The sequence below is a fragment of the Acipenser ruthenus genome, chromosome 33 (genome assembly GCF_902713425.1).
Source record: "Acipenser ruthenus chromosome 33, fAciRut3.2 maternal haplotype, whole genome shotgun sequence".
Lineage (NCBI taxonomy): Eukaryota > Metazoa > Chordata > Actinopteri > Acipenseriformes > Acipenseridae > Acipenser > Acipenser ruthenus.
The window spans coordinates 3647447-3665351 of NC_081221.1; the positions used below are offsets into that span (position 1 = coordinate 3647447).

A 17905-nucleotide genomic window follows, 5' to 3' on the forward strand; every position below is an offset into this window, starting at 1 on the left:
TACAGTGAAAAAAGCATTGTACATGAAATAGTAGCAATAACACAGCAGCTAATAGCAGATATCAGGCTTAAAGGGCATGGAAAGCAAGAGAGAACAAGTGGGTCTTGAGAGTTGATTTAAAGCGAGTGACGGTGGGAGCGTCACGCACCAAAGCTGGGAGAGAGTTCCAAAGAGTCGGAGCCATGAAGCTAAATGAGCGTTCTACAAGTGTGGTGTATGTTACTGATGGACTGCACATGTTCCGTTGATTTATGAAGCATCTGTCTGGACTGTGCAAGGGTAGAGATGGCAATTTCCCCAACACATTGTCCAGTTTTGATATAAGAGCACACTTCAAGTGGAGCGCCTTAGGAACGCTGTAGGGAGAATCCTTCTTGTTCTGCTTCTGGAAAAGTACAGCTACTGGATGAAGCACTTGATTTCAAGTCTCTATCTATAGTATTGAAGAGCCACCGCTTTCTCTGTCATGCAACTATTTTACCAATGTTGACCCGCTGCTTCAGTTATATACCAAATCAAAATATGTACAGGATGGTAGAGAGTATGCAACTTTATAAGGCTGTTGTGGAAAAGATTTTCCCCATAGAGTAATGAAGCTTCGCAGGTGTCGGCACAGAATGAATGGCAAACATGGGTCATAGAGGGTGCTGCAGCCAACAATCAGCTGCACTGTAAGAGTGTTATGGCATTAGCTGATCATTCAGTGCTTGGTGACTTATACTGAAAAATAAATCAGTAGGGAATAGATATCCATGGTATCTAAAATTTACTGGTCTAGGTTTGAATACAGTTACTATACCCAGTATTAATTTCGTAATTTGAGATTTTAATAGCAGGAAGCAATAGTGTTGTCATGGTTGTTCCCCCCCCCCCCCCCCACCTCTTGATGGGTTCAATGTGCTTGGTAAAATTTGATTGATTTCCCCAGTAGCAGTGCAAAAGTAATTTAGGATCATCCACCTGCAAAAAAAATAGTAGTTCAATCTGTTTTCCCTGCCCTGAAAGTCTTCTTGTTATTTTAAAGCAGGTCTCCTCTTGCAGATTGCAGGGCCAAGTGGAGTGTTAGCTGGGACGCTGTCCTCCGATACCAGTGCTTGCTGTTGTGCGTGGGAGGATGCTTTTAATGGCTGCTGTCGTGATGTGCGAGGCTCCCCAGCTGGCTTGCGAGGGGAATCCCAAGGCAGAAATCCAGCCTCGCACGCAACCGCTTTCTAATCAAACTGACAAGGCGTCCACCCACTGCTGCTGCTTTTTTCTCTCCTGCGTACAGTACTCTTCCTCACACATACATATAGAGAAACGCATAAACCGTGTGCGTTACATAAGTGGCAAGGATTTCCTTACCATTGAAACCACTGCATTCGATACCATTTTTTTTGTTCTTCTGGATAGTAGAGCCTACGCAATACAATACAGTCTAGTAGGTTTAAATTTCACATGGTTCTTTTGTTCTAGCCCTACACAAAAATGAAGATAATCATTTTTGCTTTATTATCACTGATCCCCAGTTTCTTCTTCTGTAGATATGATGGTGTTTTTGATAATACGGCTATAGATGTTTCGAATACAACACTCTAGATGAATAGTTACTGCTGATTCCTGGGAATCGCTTTTACTGTATTTACCATTCATTGGTCTTGTTGCAATCTGACCACGTGGCCCACAGCATGTAAAACTGTTTATATTTTTCCCATCTGAAATATTTGCTTATTCCAAATTAAAAAAAAAACACACACACACGCAAGCAAAGAACCTGAGGATTCTCAGACCAATAAAAAAGGGAACCTCTGTGAAGAGGAGAGAACATGGAAACCCTTGTCTTTCCAATGACATAGTATGCAAACTGGTTTTTTGTATTTCTTTTAATGCAAATTGATAATCTATATGTGTTACTTTTAAACAGAGTAATGAGTTAATAGATACAAATGGAATAGCTTAATGCTCTTTCAGATTGTGATGCTAAGAAAAATCCCCCCCCCCCCCCACCTCCTCCTCACTGCACCATTTGCATGTTGTATTTATAACCCTGGGTTATTTATAACTCAGCTATACTAGAGGATATTGTGTTATGTTATCGTTCATCTTCTTGTCTGAAACAAGAAAAGAAAACCTAATTAAAGTTCAATTAAGCTTCTTTGCTCAGAGCAGTTGATTTGACTGCAGACACAGAAGACGAGGAGCCACCCACACTGGGCTCAAGGCTGCTGTGGAGACAGTGATTGGATTATAAAGGCCAATTATCGAAGCAAAGGCTCGTTTGTGTTATTCTATAGAGTGTTCTACTCGGCCCGCATCACAATGCCAGCATTCGATACCATGACAATTTGTGGGTGGGGAAGAAATAATCTAGCATAACTATATCAAAAAGTGAAAAACCAACGTTTTAAATACCATAACTTTTTTGTATATATAAACATTTTTATTTACTTCATTTTTTTTATTTAGCGTGCACAATTTTACCCACAATATTCTCACCAAATTAAGAATGAATAATTATTTTTACCCTTACTGCAGCAATTCCCCACACAGCTCAGGAAAGCTGGAGGTTCAGTGGGCATCCTCTGATCCCGTCTCCAACCATATTTTCAAGCCTTTATCACTCAAGGAACCATCAATACAGTGCTGTCAATATAGTATAATATTGCTGTTTAAATCTTCATCACATGTTGATTTAATACCTGTAGCAGTGTACATGTGGCCACATCTATAACTGCAGAGCAGCAATGAAGTATATTCTGTTGATCTAAACAGTGGTTCATGTAAATCAGTAAACGTGAACATGTTGTTTATGGAAATGTTTAAAAAACAAACAAAAAAAAACACCCAGATAGACATATAGTCTTTCCTCATGATGGTGCACACAGGTCTATTTTCTAAAGGTTAATAGATAGCTTGCTCACCTGATACAAAATGAGAACATTATTCTTTGTCGTCATCCCCTGATGCAAAAGTTTTTCACCCTTACTTTTTTGTCAACAGCTGCTGTTGAGCGATAGGATATTTATAGCTCTGCTTTCCTAGCCGATTACAATAATGCTGTAAAGAGTAAGAGGTAATCATGTGTAAACGAGTCTTGTAACATCTCCAGATGGCTTTTGCCAGCCATCGTTTACCCAGCCACCTGACCTGGCATGCAGATGATAGGCTGATTCACTGCCGATTGCCATCTTCCTCTTTTATGTGAACTAACGGTGTGCAGTGTTACAAAAAACCTCTAGATAATGTCGCCTAGCGGATAACATTTTAAATCAAGTTTATTTTTAAATATCTGTCGTTGTGGTTATGAACAATATAAGAATACATAATTATCTACCAATTAAGAAAAAAATGCAGTACTATATTGATATACATTACCATCTAGTATTGGAGTGTGTTTGTGTAATATAAAGTAGACCTGATATTGACGTGATACAGCCATTTGATATTTCTTCGTATCAGATCGTTTGTAGTAGGTGGAAATCTCGGCACATTTACGGTTTAATTATTCTTATTTAATATACATTACAAAAAAAAAGCAAAGTATATTGTCATGGGGCGCTGTGCAAGTACAAGCTGATTTTGTCACCCACTCAAGATCGGCGTGTGAGTCCACTTGTGACAGAACCACTTGTGTATAGCCACTCAGACCTCTTGTGGAGTGGATGTCAGCTTTTCTTTATTAGAACAAACAATCCTGCAAAAGAAACTGAAACGGAAAAATACAAAATGTTAAGTCCTCATTATTTTTTCAATGTGTTTATAACATTTTTAATAAATGGTGTTTCTCATTCTTTTTGGGTCTGTACCAAGTTGTCATTGTTTGGGGGTCGGGGGATAAAAGATTGTGAGACTAGCCTAAGAGATCTTCACAATACAGTTTTGGCAAGGCATACTGTTACAATAACAAAGCACCCTATTAAATAAATAAATAAACATTTAGCATGAATAAACTTAAATTGTAAGCAAGAGCATTTTTATTTTGGGGCAGGAATTGAAACAGTGTGTCTCATTGCCAGCATAGCACAGTATCAGCAACATCGATAAATGACTTCCACTCTGTTCCTAAAGGGGTCATTGCCATATGCAAACGATTGGTGTCCAGTTTAGGGTTACTAGTTACATTGACCTTAATTGGATTTTCATTGTTTTTTTAGACCGTGAAACCAAGTGCGCAATCACCACCCATCTCTTTCAATCCAATTCATTCTAAATCTTGTTAGGGATGAAATCCAGGCTTAAATTATTGAACTGCAGTGTTTATTGAAACAAAAAAAATGATAATAATTAACTGGCAGACCACACCGATGCATGCTTGCAAACGATCAGTACTGCAGATCTAAAGGAGTTTATGTGTGAACGGTGTATACAAATCTGCAATTACCCATTTAGTTTTGTTCCCCCCACCATTATGAAGCCATGTACACATTTTCAGATCAATCCCTCAAGCCATTCATTAATGATAATCCTCACAAGCTTTCATAACCACGAAGCAGTGCCCAAACCATTAAAATGTGTGTGCGTGCTATACTACCTGATAACTTTTACATTTGAAAAAGAAATTACTTGCTATTTGTGTATTTATTCATATTAAGTATGACGTGGGTAAGCAAACTTATATAAATATATATGTAATTGTTCATATACCGGTACTTTATTCTAAATAAAATAAATACATTAAAAATATTGTCATTTGGACAGAATCTGTAAACGTGGTTGCCTGTGCATAAGACCACATAATATCCAGGATGTAGATGGTGTTACTGTAATTGTCACAAATCATTCACGCACCCGGCTCAGATTCATTCTATTTCTGGGTGATGCTGGATAACTAACCTAATCTCGTTATCATTAATCCAAAGACTTCCTCCTGTAGACGAAACCACGTGTTTATTTCATCCCTAGCACTTGAATAGAGACTTCCTCATTTTAATTTAGTTTTACTTCCTAATGTGAACTTGTGAGATCTGTGATTATGTATATGGTCAAGTTGAGATAGATTTAAGAGGTGAGGAAGGCGTTTTTGTGTATGAAAGAGACATCATTTTTTCAGCAATCTTGGATTGAGAAGTACAATCTACTAAACCATTTGATATTTCTGTTACTGTAGCATTCTACGGAATAACCCTGTTTGCCTTGGTTAGTTCCATATTAATATTGTATACAGTAAAAGTCTAAGACCGTTGCCAGTTGACCGATCATGTATGTGCAAGTTAAGACACCTGTTGATTTTATTAATGGTTGATGTTTCTAGGAGAAAAACTGTAGCAGTATTACAAGTGCTAGCCAACAAACATGTCTGCTTGACTTGTTCAACATGGTAAAAGTGCAAGATAGAAGGTGCGGTTGTGGGTTTGCATTACGGAAGGCAGTGGCTTTTCTTAGACCAGAGGTCTTTGTGGGGGGTGTTTGCAGAGCTCAGTGCTGTACTACGAAATGGAAGGAAGTGGGATGACAGTACCATTGTGCAAAGCAGTGTGGTTTTGCTTTGCACACAGTGATTTACAGTGGAGAGACTGAAGTAAGCAAACCAAGAGAGAGGCTTGCTTGCTTACTTAACAAGGTGTTGCTTGATAGCCTTGTGGAGAAGGCCATGCATTATTTGTTTTGGTAAAAGTTGTTAAATTCTGTGTTGGACTGCGGCACGGAAAAACTGTGGTGGCTGTGTGTGATTAGCTCCCCCCTTTATCATGTACATCTCTGTAGTAAAAGGAATAAAAGCAGCCATTTAAAATGTTTGTCTTTTTGTAATTCTTTCTGATTGAGATTTATGACTATATTACTGTCCTATTGTAGTGTTTTACGAAGAAACTGTAGAACTGTATGTGTCATGTAAGTTTCCAAAGAAATGACCGATGTGTACCCATGTGTTACAGTACAAATCTAGCTATCATGATGATGGGTTTATGTTTTATGTTCCACTTAACCACCTGTTCACATAGTCTCTCTCACCTCACCTCCCCTGGTGTCATTTGAACATGTCAATGTTGGTGATAATTGAATTAAGATTATTTATTTTCTTATTAAATGTGAATCATTGAAACTCAATATTTTACATATCTAACCTACCGAGACCCATACAGCCCCAACACAACACTACATCATAGATGCTGATAGATAACCGGAAATGGTAGCATGCTAACCCTGGCCGTCCTCTGTCTGATTCCAGGGGTGGAGTCCGTGAAATCGGCAGGCATGCAGAGCTCGGGGGGTGGGGGCGGGGGTCCGGTAGACCTACGCACCGACACTCGTATCCCCCTGCCCACGGCGGACCCCGTGCTCCGGGAGCAGCAGCTTCAAAACGAACTCCTCCTTCTCAAACAGCAGCAGGAGCTGCAGAAACAGCTGCTCTTCGCAGAGTTCCAGAAGCAGCACGAGAACCTCACCCGCCAACATGAGGTGCAGCTGCAGGAACACCTCAAGGTAGGGCCTGCTCCTCCGCACTCTCTCCATTAGGGTTTTCAATCCATTTTTCTTCTTATTAGCAGTGGCTTTATTACTGCCGGTCCCCCTTTTCTCTTTCCAATTTCTTTGTATGTGTTTTATACTTCAAAATTAGACGGATATTTCAAAGACTAGGCTTTAGGTGAAATGTTCCTAATAGTTCACCTGTGTTCTTCAAACTCACCCCAGTGGTCTAGCTGCAAGTGAACAGTGTGACCTACAACCAAAAGGTAACAATTTATCTATAGCATATTAAGATTCTCAAAAATACTGAAGTGGGACCAGTAATAACGATGATAAAAGTTAATAAGCGGTAAGAGACTTGAATTTGGTGCCCACTACAATTCTTAAGGCCATGTTAAGAATTCTGCTTTATAGGTGTTTCCTCAGAAATGTTATCTGTGTAGGTCAACATTTATCTCTGTTTTATGCATTTGCTCTCTGTAATTTATACAGGTTTTTATAGTATCATCTGTTATTCCAGAACAATGGACATTGGTAAACTGATACTTGATTGGGGAATCTTGTCATAATTGTATATATTATTGAATTTAATCCATTACACTGGAGTTGATGCCCCTGTCCTTGCTCAGTTCTTTAATGTCCAGAGTAGACTAATTTCTCATCTGAATGATGGCATCTCCTGCAGCACAGTGCACGCTACACAGAGACCATGCTGGGGGATTGTTTGAGAGTGTCCCCCTAAGTCACCAACACCCCTCCCTGCAGCCCTTGGTTTTTCATGGAGGTCCCCTTTGGAACGCACCATCTCCTGCTCTGACATGGAGATGTAGGGGGACCCCTCACTGACCTGGCTGAATGTCTGTATGCTCTCAGCAACAGCAGGAGATCCTGGCAGTGAAGAGGCAACAGGAGTTGGAGCAGCAGAGGAAGCTGGAGCAGCAGAGACACGAGGAGATGGAGAAACAGAGGCTGGAGCAGCAGCTCATCATGCTGCGGAACAAGGAAAAGGGCAAAGAGAGTAAGCGACCAGCGTGTAGCAGCTTCATTAGTTTTGATGCAGCTTTTTGGGACTCCTTGTTATGATGTTTGGATAGTAGGAAGATCTAATTTACAGGGATGCCCTGCACTTATTTGCAAAGATTATTGTTATTATTAAATAACTTAATTATATGTGTATGCTTATCGTTCTTTGTATGTTCTTTGTTATAGTTCTCTGTCTTTTTTTGTTGCTTTAGTAATAATATCCCCCTATAGAGTTAAAGGTAGTTTTTCTACAAATAATACAATATTTCTGCCAGTATACAAACTAGCAATAAACAGCCTTCCTGCAACTAAGTTGTTTATAGGATTAGTTTAATTCCTTTCAGAAAATGTGGGTCTATTCAAACTAGGTTTCATGGTCTTTCATTTTCCTCATTCCTCAAACTCGTGTGAGGTTGTGAACATTCCACCTGCTAACTTTGCTTTTTTTCTTTGTTTGCTGTTACTTTCTGCCCGTGCATACAGGTGCAATAGCCAGCACTGAAGTGAAACTAAAACTGCAGGAGTTTCTGCGGAGTAAATCCAAAGAATCCACCTCAGGCGGACTGAACCATTCCTTTCCCCAGAATTGCTGGTACGTACCATTGTAAATGAGGAGGGTGATGGGGTGTTAGAACTGTAATACACGAAGGAGCGCTGTCTTTACAAGGCGGTGGACAAGTGTTGTAATATGCCATGACTTTAGACACACTTTGGGATCTGAGCAATCTTTTTTTTAAATGTTTTTATTTAGTGAACAAATCAACCAGCACGAGTCATTTAAACAGACATAAAATCTCTAAACACGAATGCAGCATATGCTGCCTTGTTAACTGTGATCTCATTAGAGTCCGGCTCAATAGCTGACTTACTACTAGTGTTCTCCCTAAGTGCCATTTCTGGTAGTTGCCCGCCATGTTCCTTTTGACACCCACTGCGCTACTCGAATATCAGGTCTTTTTAATGGTATTCAAACCAACCAGCTTTTTCCACCACTTGCCGCAGGGGAGCCCATCACACCTCGTTAGACCAGAGTTCCCCCCCACAGAGCAGCACCCCCGGGACGCCACCCTCTTACAAACTGAACTCCATGCTGGGATCCTACGATGGCAAGGATGACTTCCCGCTGCGCAAGACAGGTAAGCACACATCACTGCTGCCTGAAGGATCAACTCTCGCGTATGTGATACAAAATAACTAAAATGAGGGATTTCAATCATCTGAACAATTGTTACGTTCTTCACTTTATTAAGAGTATGTCAGATGCATCTGTTGTTTTTAGATTATTTTAATTTAACTAGCCTCCTGTACATTTTTTATGGATTGCTATTGAAGCCAAAAGTCATTGCAATCCCAGATGCATTTCAAGTAGCAGGTTTCAAAACGGTTACTGGTGTCTGTTCAGTTGATCTAAATATACATATTTAAACCAAAGATACACTCTTGCAGAGACACACACAATGCTGTTTTTATACAATGATGCACAGTTCTGAACAATAGAATAGGCCAACCCTGTTGTGCCATCTCCCTAAATAAAATCCACTACCTCTTCAGTTTCTGTCTCTGAGCTTCAGTTCCTTTACCCTGATTTAGTGGGAATAACCAGTGCAGTATATCACTGGTTTACTGGTTTACTGTTTTCCCTCGAAGCTGCTGGTGCACAGCAGAAGCTGCACTCCCCCGTATAATCATGACATACTGTAGGTGTTTGAGTGTTCCTTAAAAAGCTGTGGTGCTTTGCATTATCTACACACACACACACAGAAAGAATCTCACCCTTAAAATAACAGCTGCTTGCAGTTTCATAACTGCACACGTTTACATTCCCTTGGAATCATGTGGGGAGTGGGTTTTATGTGATGCAGCGATATTCTGATATTCACACCACCTTGTCACTGTGAAACAGGGTAGCAACAGTGGTGTGGTGTTCTGTTTGCGTTGCATAATTCTGGAAGTCCTCTCGGAGAGTGCCTATTTAACGGCTTGTGCCAGGTGAAGGGCAAGAGATGCTGGTGAGCAAACCCGCTGTGCCACCTAGCCACACTGAAGATGGAAAATGTTGTGTATCTCTTTCAGTGTGGTAGCTAGCAAAAGTGAGATGTCAGTAGTATTTTAGCATTATCCATATGCTGTACACTGAAAAAGACACTATCTGAAACATTTGTCTACTTGACTCGGGTTCTGATAGTTTTACGTTATATCATTTTTATGCATGATGGGTTACTTCATTGAGGAGAGCAAAACCACACAATGGCAAATTCCCAAGCAGTAGACTAATTTTCGATCGACAGCCGCCCATGCATGGCACTGTCAGGGATTAAGCAGGGAGCATAATCTCGTCCAGCAACACTCAAAAGGCAGGTTCATATATTCGGCAGCGAGCACGTCTGCAGGTGTGAGTCAGAGTGAATCACTGCATCAGGGACTGGAGAAGGACAGAGAGGTGCAGCAGAGCTGCCATTTTAATTGAAGTGCTTCTGAAGAAAGCCTTTGGCAAACAGAACCAGGAGCCATTTGATTTCCGCATGAAGAGAAAAAGCATACTTGCTTGAATTTGAACCTTTCAGTAAACGCGCATTATCTCAGTATTAAGTTTGTTGATTGATTTTTGGAGAGGTATTTACACAAGCTCGCCCCTACCGTATGGGCACCTGTTCTCTTGGAAAAGTGACAAGTTATGAAAGGGCAGCAGTGTAGGAAAAATAGGACTCCCGTTGACTAGCAGTTTGAGCCTTTCCAGTTTTGGCTATGAGCCTAATTACAGTAGATGAGCCCTGAGACAGTCCTCTGATTTGTCTAAAGCTAAACTGTGACTTAATTATAGGAGAGCCTATGCCTTAATTTCTGCAAATTATATATAGCATATATGAAGGACAGCAGTATGCAAATATAATGTATTGAAAAGCTGCAGTGAATGTTTTTCAAGATGTATAGGGCTGTGCACATTGTTATTTCATGTTAACATTTTTAAAGTAAAAATAATAATAATGGTACATTTTTTTAGGAATTGGCCAGCAAGTAGCCCCAAGCAGTCAATGCTGGCTATGTGATAAAGTGTGTGTCTAGCATTTAGTTACGGTCATTTTTCCAAAAATGTGCTAAGTAATTTGTATTCATTCCCATGATCAAACAAAACAATGTCATACCGCTGATTGTAATCAAATTAGATCCAGAAAGGGTTACCTGGAGAAATGGCATTCCAGTTTGTGTGTGTTCTCGCAGAACCTATGTAGGTCATGTCACACATGGTATTTGCAGACATGTGGGAACACGCTGGAACAGAGAGTGTGAAGTCCTCCACTTTGCACTGTGGCAGGGTGTGAAGAGAGATGTGTGCAGCAGCAGGTGGTGTTTTTCTCTGCCAGAGTTTGACGTGAGGTTAGATAATGGAGTGACTGACAGATTTTTTTTTTTTTTACGCTGGGCGGATGATTTGGAATAACTGCTTTTTCCGTTAAACATCATTGATTGCCAGGCTGGATCAAAGAGGAAAAGGTTGTACACAGAAAGTCTGATCGATGGTTGTCACTGCATTCCTTTTTTTTTTGATGATGTTGTTTTCTGGTTGCATAATGACATCAACGCAGGTTTGTCCCCATTTGCAAATGATTCAGTGTTATATTTTGCTTCTCTCAGAACTGTACTTGCTTAGTCCCTTTTGGGGACTACTCTTCCCTTATGATCCTGCTCCAGAACCATTTACTACAATTGTAGTTTACTCAAAGTACCATTTTCTGTTTTTACCACCACATGAACCATTTCAGATTTGTTGAATTGGTTAAATTATTTGATTATTCTGATAATTAACAAATGCAGCCTTTGGCATTTTATGCTTTACCTAAATTATAAACTAAAGCATTGCCATGCTATACTTTTTCTTCAACAATTCCAAAAAACAATGCTTAGTATGTGGTTTGTAATATAATTATTATTATTATTATTATTATTTATTTCTTAGCAGACGCCCTTATCCAGGGCGACAATATAACAGATGTGTGGTGTTTTTTTTTTTTTTTGGTGATATTTTAGTGTTTTGGAAGCTTCAGAAGAATTTGAATATAGCAGAAATAAAATCGCCATTAGCTTTTTATTTTATGGTACCAAACTTTTAGTTCAAGCTGACAAGGCTGTGCTAGCTTAAATTCTAACCACAATGATCTACATTCTAGATATGGGGACAAGCTAAACCTAATGTCTATAGACATTAATGACCTTGCTGAAGGAAACCATGCGTGTTACAATCCATAAAGCCAATCCATAGAGTATGTTAAAAATGCATCTGATGTATAAAAAAATGTGCTAGCCATTTATGATGTAAAGGGACTAAGTAAAATCAATTTAGGGAAAACATTTCTGTTGCTCTGTGTTCTCTGCCATTGTAAACAACTCATTGTTTTACTCTAATTACTAGAATTTGCATTGCATTTCAGAATGCATATTCAGAGTGGATTTCAGTACAGTTAATTAAGTAGCGTACGTGGTTTAAATTGTAGTATAGGTGTATGCAGTTTTACTGGAATACACCTGAATTAACATATTGTCAAAGAAACTTACCATTTGATCTTTTTCAGTATGCTGTTGTGTTGTATATGATACTCTTACTCTTTTAATCTCTAATCTGGTCAGACCAGCTATGTAGACTCTCCCTCCCAGATCTCAAACAATACCCTATATCTGTTTTCTTTGTAGCTTCTGAGCCCAACCTGAAAGTGCGCTCCAGGTTGAAACAGAAGGTTGCAGAGAGAAGAAGCAGCCCCTTGTTACGACGGAAAGATGGCACCGTCATCAGTACCTTTAAGAAGAGAGCCATCGAAATCACAGGTACGCTCCCCAGCTTGTCTTTGAGCTACTGGATATATGCCATGCCAATTTTCAGGTAACCAAGGAGTTGCATTGTTTTACCAACATGTGAATCATGATCAATCTTGTACTATCTGCAAATTGGGAGTGTGTTTTTTTATTGCACATCAACAAGTAACCAGCACAGGTTCAATACTGAAACAAAGAAGACTACGCGGAGACTAAACATTCAAAATCCTAAAAGGTATAGACAGTGTCGACCCAGGGGACTTTTTTGACCTGAAAAAAGAACCAAGGACCAGGGGTCACAAATGGAGATTAGATAAAGGGGCATTCAGAACAGAAAATAGGAGGCACTTTTTCACACAGAGAATTGTGAGGGTCTGGAACTAACTCCCCAGTAATGTTGTTGAAGCTGACACCCTGGGATCCTTCAAGAAGCTGCTTGATGAGATTCTGGGATCAATAAGCTACTAACAACCAAACGAGCAAGATGGGCTGAATGGCCTCCTCTCGTTTGGAAACTTTCTTATGTTCTTATTCCTCATACATACAGCTGCATTATGTAGCACACAACCAAATCGTGACTCTCAAATGAATGATTACTATGCAGTGCATTCTGTAATGTATATTAATACATTCTGTAATGTATATTAATACATTCTGGAGAACAGACTTTTCTGCAGATTTACACTTGCCAACATCCCGTAATCACATGCAGTAAACTCCTTGCAGACTTGTTAAATTAGTGTATTCCTGGCTGCTACAATGACCATAAACCTGAGATATAGCTGATGTTCTTTGGATGTTTGTTCTTTGTCATACTGGGTTAGAGTGTCAAAATGAGAATCACGACAATCCTGATATTTAAGATCTGGGTTATGGACACTTAAAAGAAGAAAAATAGGTCATCCACAAACAGCTGCTCTTTCAAGAAGGTATAGCTGAACGACTATTTTAAAGCACAATGTTTTAATCGGCTTTTCAACCTATAAATAGAACAACTTATACTTAGAACTGCAGGCTGCAGTAAGTAGACTGTTTACAGTTTTCTCAAGTGGTCAAATTATCATACTGTGGTTAAAACAAAAATAAATTACCATTATGGAAAACATGTTTGTAAACAAGGTTAAAAAAAAATACGTGGAACCACTGTAGTGGAAAGAGCCAAGTACTGGTAAGCCGAGTAGCCAGTGTGGCCTAGTGGCTGAAAGTGAGGAAGTGGAAGGTAGTCTAGTGGTACTTTCTAGTTGGGGTGATTGGGAGGCAGCATGGTCTTGTGGCTTGAGCTGAAGACTAGGAGGCCATGTGGTCTATGACAGTAAGTGGAGCTGAGAGAATGTAGCCTTATTAGTTATATGTTTATTCCACTAGCAGACTTAGTTTGTTTCCATATATGGAGATACTGGCATGTTATTTCTAAGCTGTATCACTTCAATAGAAGGGGTATAGAGAAAGCTTGGGACTTTTTTCTTTTTTTTTTTCTCATACTGAGTTTGAGGTAGAGATCATATATAAATGCCCCAAAAATTACTTCCCTACAGAAAAGCTCCATTGACTAAAGTTATTTTTTTAAGCACAAGTAAATGTATTTTAAGCTTATTAGCATGATGCTCTTATTGTCTGCGCTTCTGGTTTGAAAGCTAGATAGAGACTAGTTAAAATAGCTTGACATTTGTTTGTTTTCTGGGTTTTTTTACAATAGATTTCAAAGTGGTCACATTATTGAGAAAATATTGGGTAGAAAAAGCACTGCAAGATTTACACTTCAGCAAATGCTTTATGGATTTCAAACATGACTTGTATATTTATTCCAAAAGATGGCCCGTCTTAAATATACAAAGGAACCACAAGTGGTCTGTAAACCTGTGGTATTTTGTACAACAAACACAAACTCTTTCTTAAAGTTTACACAAAATCACAGTACTGTAAACATGCGGATTGCAGACACCTTTTGTTCTTCTGCAACAGCCTCCTTGCATGTGGCCGATATCTGAATTGAATTGTAAAGAACAAAGGCATTGAAACAAAACTCGGGATTGCTGTAATACAGATATAGCAAAGCAACAATAGCTGTAGCAGCAGCAGTGGTGTATTTTCATCTGCTCGAGATTTAAGATGGAATAAACTGCCTCCATCTATTAACGTAACTAATACCGGACTGTGAGTAATGTACTTGCATTCGGTCATTAGTACTATTACCCCCTGCTGGGTTGTGTATCCCAAGACTCAGGGATAAAGTGGAGGCTGCTGTTCATCTATAGTTGCGTACAGAATTGTAACTATGTCTTGAAAATAGGATTAGTTTAGCAACTTCAGAATCTTGGTAAAATAATAGATGTGTGTGTGTGTGTGTGTGTGTCTTTATGTTTCAGTGTCCTCAATGTGTAACAGTGCCCCTGGATCCGGACCCAGCTCTCCCAACAGTTCCAACAGTGCCATAGCTGAGAATGGATCAAGTGGCTCTGTACCCAACATCCATGCCGAGGTACACCAAGCCCTATAAAGCATGCCTTTGATGAATCCTAAGCCAGAGGCGCTAGAACAATTTTTATAGTGGGTGTGCTGAAAGCCATTGAACAAAACTGTAACCCCTGTATATGATGGAAGCCATGCAAAGCCAAGGGTACAAGCCTTGAAAGGATACCTAATTCACATTTACAGTATTTGTTCCTTAATAATTCTAGCACCCCTAGTTCCAGCGCCCCTGTCCTAAGCTGTAATTTCCTTAAACATATCCCTTCCCCCCATGTCTTGTTTTCTTATAAAGACCAGTTATGACAGTTTGTTAAAATGTATAGTAGTTATTGTTTTAATATTCACAATTGTATCAGCTCTTTCCTAAGGAATAAACTTATAGTAAATTCCAATTAGCAAAAGCTATGTTAACTGTTGTTGTTTTGGTATTTTTTAAAAGCTGCTATAAGGATGGTGCCGTCATAATGAATATTACATTTAAGGATATCATTTAGCATACTGAATTAAATGGTTTCAGAATTATACACTGAAAAACAAATGGGCATGTATACAGGCCTGCAGTGTTAAGAGTTAAACATATGCTAAAAACATTGCTTTAATATCTGTCAGTAAGATTTGAAGTACCTGTGCACCCCAAATTCTCAGATTTATTATTTAAGAAGATTCAAGTACATCATGATGTTTTTAAATCCCTGCACTGGATGACTGTTTAAAACTGGTTTAACCTTGACAGCGTGGCAGCTGACATTAAAAAATGAAAGCGCTGCTCTGCAAATGCCAGCCGTGCGCTCTCCAGCATTCTCAAGCAGGCTGACTCTGTCAGCCCCCTCATCCCTAACCAAAGATTTTGTGTCATCCTCTGTAGCGATATTAAGAGTTTATCAGGCTTTTTTTTATTCCCTGTTCCCTTGAGGAGTTAGGTGGAGGATGAGTAGTGGCAACAAAACTCGCAAGAACAGAAATCCTAGTCGTTTTGTTATTCTTAGCAACACAGGGAGCTGGTTTAATTGTATTTGCTCTGAAAGCTAAACAAACTAGAAACACCTTGAACTCTTAAATCAGCCCTCTTGCTACAAAGGAATGCTATTGCGATGACAAGCACTGAATCAGCCCCTTTCTAAATTGCTATACAGTATTTACATTGTGATGTCATGCCAAGGTGATTTAAAGGGGTTTCAGGCAATTGCAAGTACTGTAGCATTGCTAGCATATTGAATGTGAATAAAACATTACAAGCCTTGAAAGGAGACCTAATTCAAATTTAAAGTATTTGTTCCTTAATAATTCACTTTAAAGTAAAGTCCAGCATGCCTTACTTGTCAGATGTGTGTTTTAAAAGCATTCATGAAAGAACCTGGGATGAAATCCTGTATACAATGCCTTTGATTTTAGTGCTACAGCAGCCATACATTTAGATACACACTAAGTATGCCTACTAACTTTCCCACGGGCTACAAGGTGTGATGTATTCTGCTCTCCACAGCACATGCGTTCGCACCATCGTACAATGAATGCAGATGGGTGTGTAAGCCAGCTGAGTCTCTACACGTCCCCTTCGCTACCCAACATCTCCCTGGGCCTGCCAACCTCCGTCACCGCTGCCAACTCCCACATCAATGTGAGTACCTGCTGGAACCAGCATTGGGTCATGTTGACACTGCAGGTATTGCGTGAAAAAACATAGCAACTTCTTGCATGAAGTAATGGGGAGAGAAAAAAAAAAGGCCATCATTTGTGCCATAAGACTGAGGCCATACCTTTCTGCTTCTAGACAAGCTGGGTAGGGGAGAGGTTGGCAAATGCGGTGATATTAATATCAAGCCACAGTATAGAATAATGTAGTGCATTAAACAGAACAGGTCTAGGCACATCAGAATACTAAGTGACAGTTGTTAAATAGTCCTTGTTGTATTGCCAGGTCCAACTCTTCAACTACTTCTCATACCTTACCTAACTACATTATACAGAAACCTTTGTGTAGCTTCTCTAAAGTCTTGAGGCAGCAAACAATTGATTTTTCCAGTAGGCCTCAGTCTGACTCAAACCTGTTCTGAAAAGAGTTTAACTTGCAGGTGTATGGATTTTTAGTTGAGGTAAAAATCATATGGCCATGACGCTTTTGACATTAGTATCCCACAATTATCAAAGCCAATTACATCTCTCATATGCCATGGCAACAGGTAGGGTCTAGCCACTGCTCTCTGTAGTTATAATATTATTTAGGATATGTATCCAGATGTTCTTGTAATGCAGTCCAGCCGAAAGACTGTCCAAGCATGTTTTTGGCAGAAGTAATACCATAAATTGTCTTGTATCTTCATAAAGCAGTTATTTTTCTTTTAGGAAGAACTGGGAGATCTTTACATCAAATCTGTCTATAAAGTTGCACTATATAATTAGTATTCACAATTGCATGTGTTGGTATCTGAGTGTATCTCTGATCTCTAGTACTAATAATCATAACTTAATTATAAAATTAGACAAGCCTATCTTTCGGCTATAATTTCGTGTCAATTTCATATGTTGGCAAGATTTGTATATTCAGAGATATATGGCATTTAAATTACGTTCTCCCATTACATATAGGAGGCTGTGTGGTCCAGTGGTTAAAGAAAAGGGCTTGTAACCAGGTGGTCCCCAGTTCAAATCCCACCTCAGCCACTGACTCATTGTGAGACCCGGAGCAAGTCACTTAACCTCCTTGTGCTCCGTCTTTCGGGTGAGACGTAGTTGTAAGTGACTCTGCAGCTGATGCATAGTTCACACACCCTAGTCTCTGTAAGTCGCCTTGGATAAAGGCGTCTGCTAAATAAACAAATAATAAATAATAATACATAGAAAATGCCATGAGGGTTGGCCTCCTAGGGCTCTTATTATATGTGTCTCTGTGGATTGGGGTTAAATAAACAGGATAATAATAAGTAAACCTGACTTCTGTGTGCCCCCAGGCGCCCCAGAAACTGTCTGCCCAGCAAGAGGCGGAGCGGCAGGCCATCCAGTCCATGCGACAGGGGGGCGCTTTGACCGGGAAGTTTGTCAGCACCACCTCGCTGCCCGCCTGTCTGTCCACAGCGGGGCCCCACGACGCTGACACAGCCACCACCGCCAACAGCCACAGCCACTCGTCACTGCTGCAGCACGTACTGCTCCTGGAACAAGCCCGCCAGCAGAGCGCGCTACTCGCAGGTACACCGCCATGCATTGCACTGCCTGTACAGACGCT

General features: G+C 39.9%; 1 protein-coding gene across 4 annotated transcripts in view; it reads left to right on the plus strand.

The window, feature by feature from the left end:
• hdac5 (histone deacetylase 5) overlaps positions 1 to 17905 on the plus strand; it is a 77832-nt gene that overhangs the window by 37048 nt on the left and 22879 nt on the right. For all 4 annotated transcript variants that reach the window (XM_059006747.1, XM_059006744.1, XM_059006746.1 and 1 more), the window contains 8 exons: positions 6146 to 6399; positions 7258 to 7402; positions 7891 to 7999; positions 8410 to 8543; positions 12094 to 12225; positions 14580 to 14692; positions 16166 to 16300; positions 17631 to 17868. In XM_059006747.1, coding sequence (XP_058862730.1) covers positions 6146 to 6399; positions 7258 to 7402; positions 7891 to 7999; positions 8410 to 8543; positions 12094 to 12225; positions 14580 to 14692; positions 16166 to 16300; positions 17631 to 17868 — 1260 coding nt within the window. The remainder of the gene's footprint in view (positions 1 to 6145; positions 6400 to 7257; positions 7403 to 7890; positions 8000 to 8409; positions 8544 to 12093; positions 12226 to 14579; positions 14693 to 16165; positions 16301 to 17630; positions 17869 to 17905) is intronic.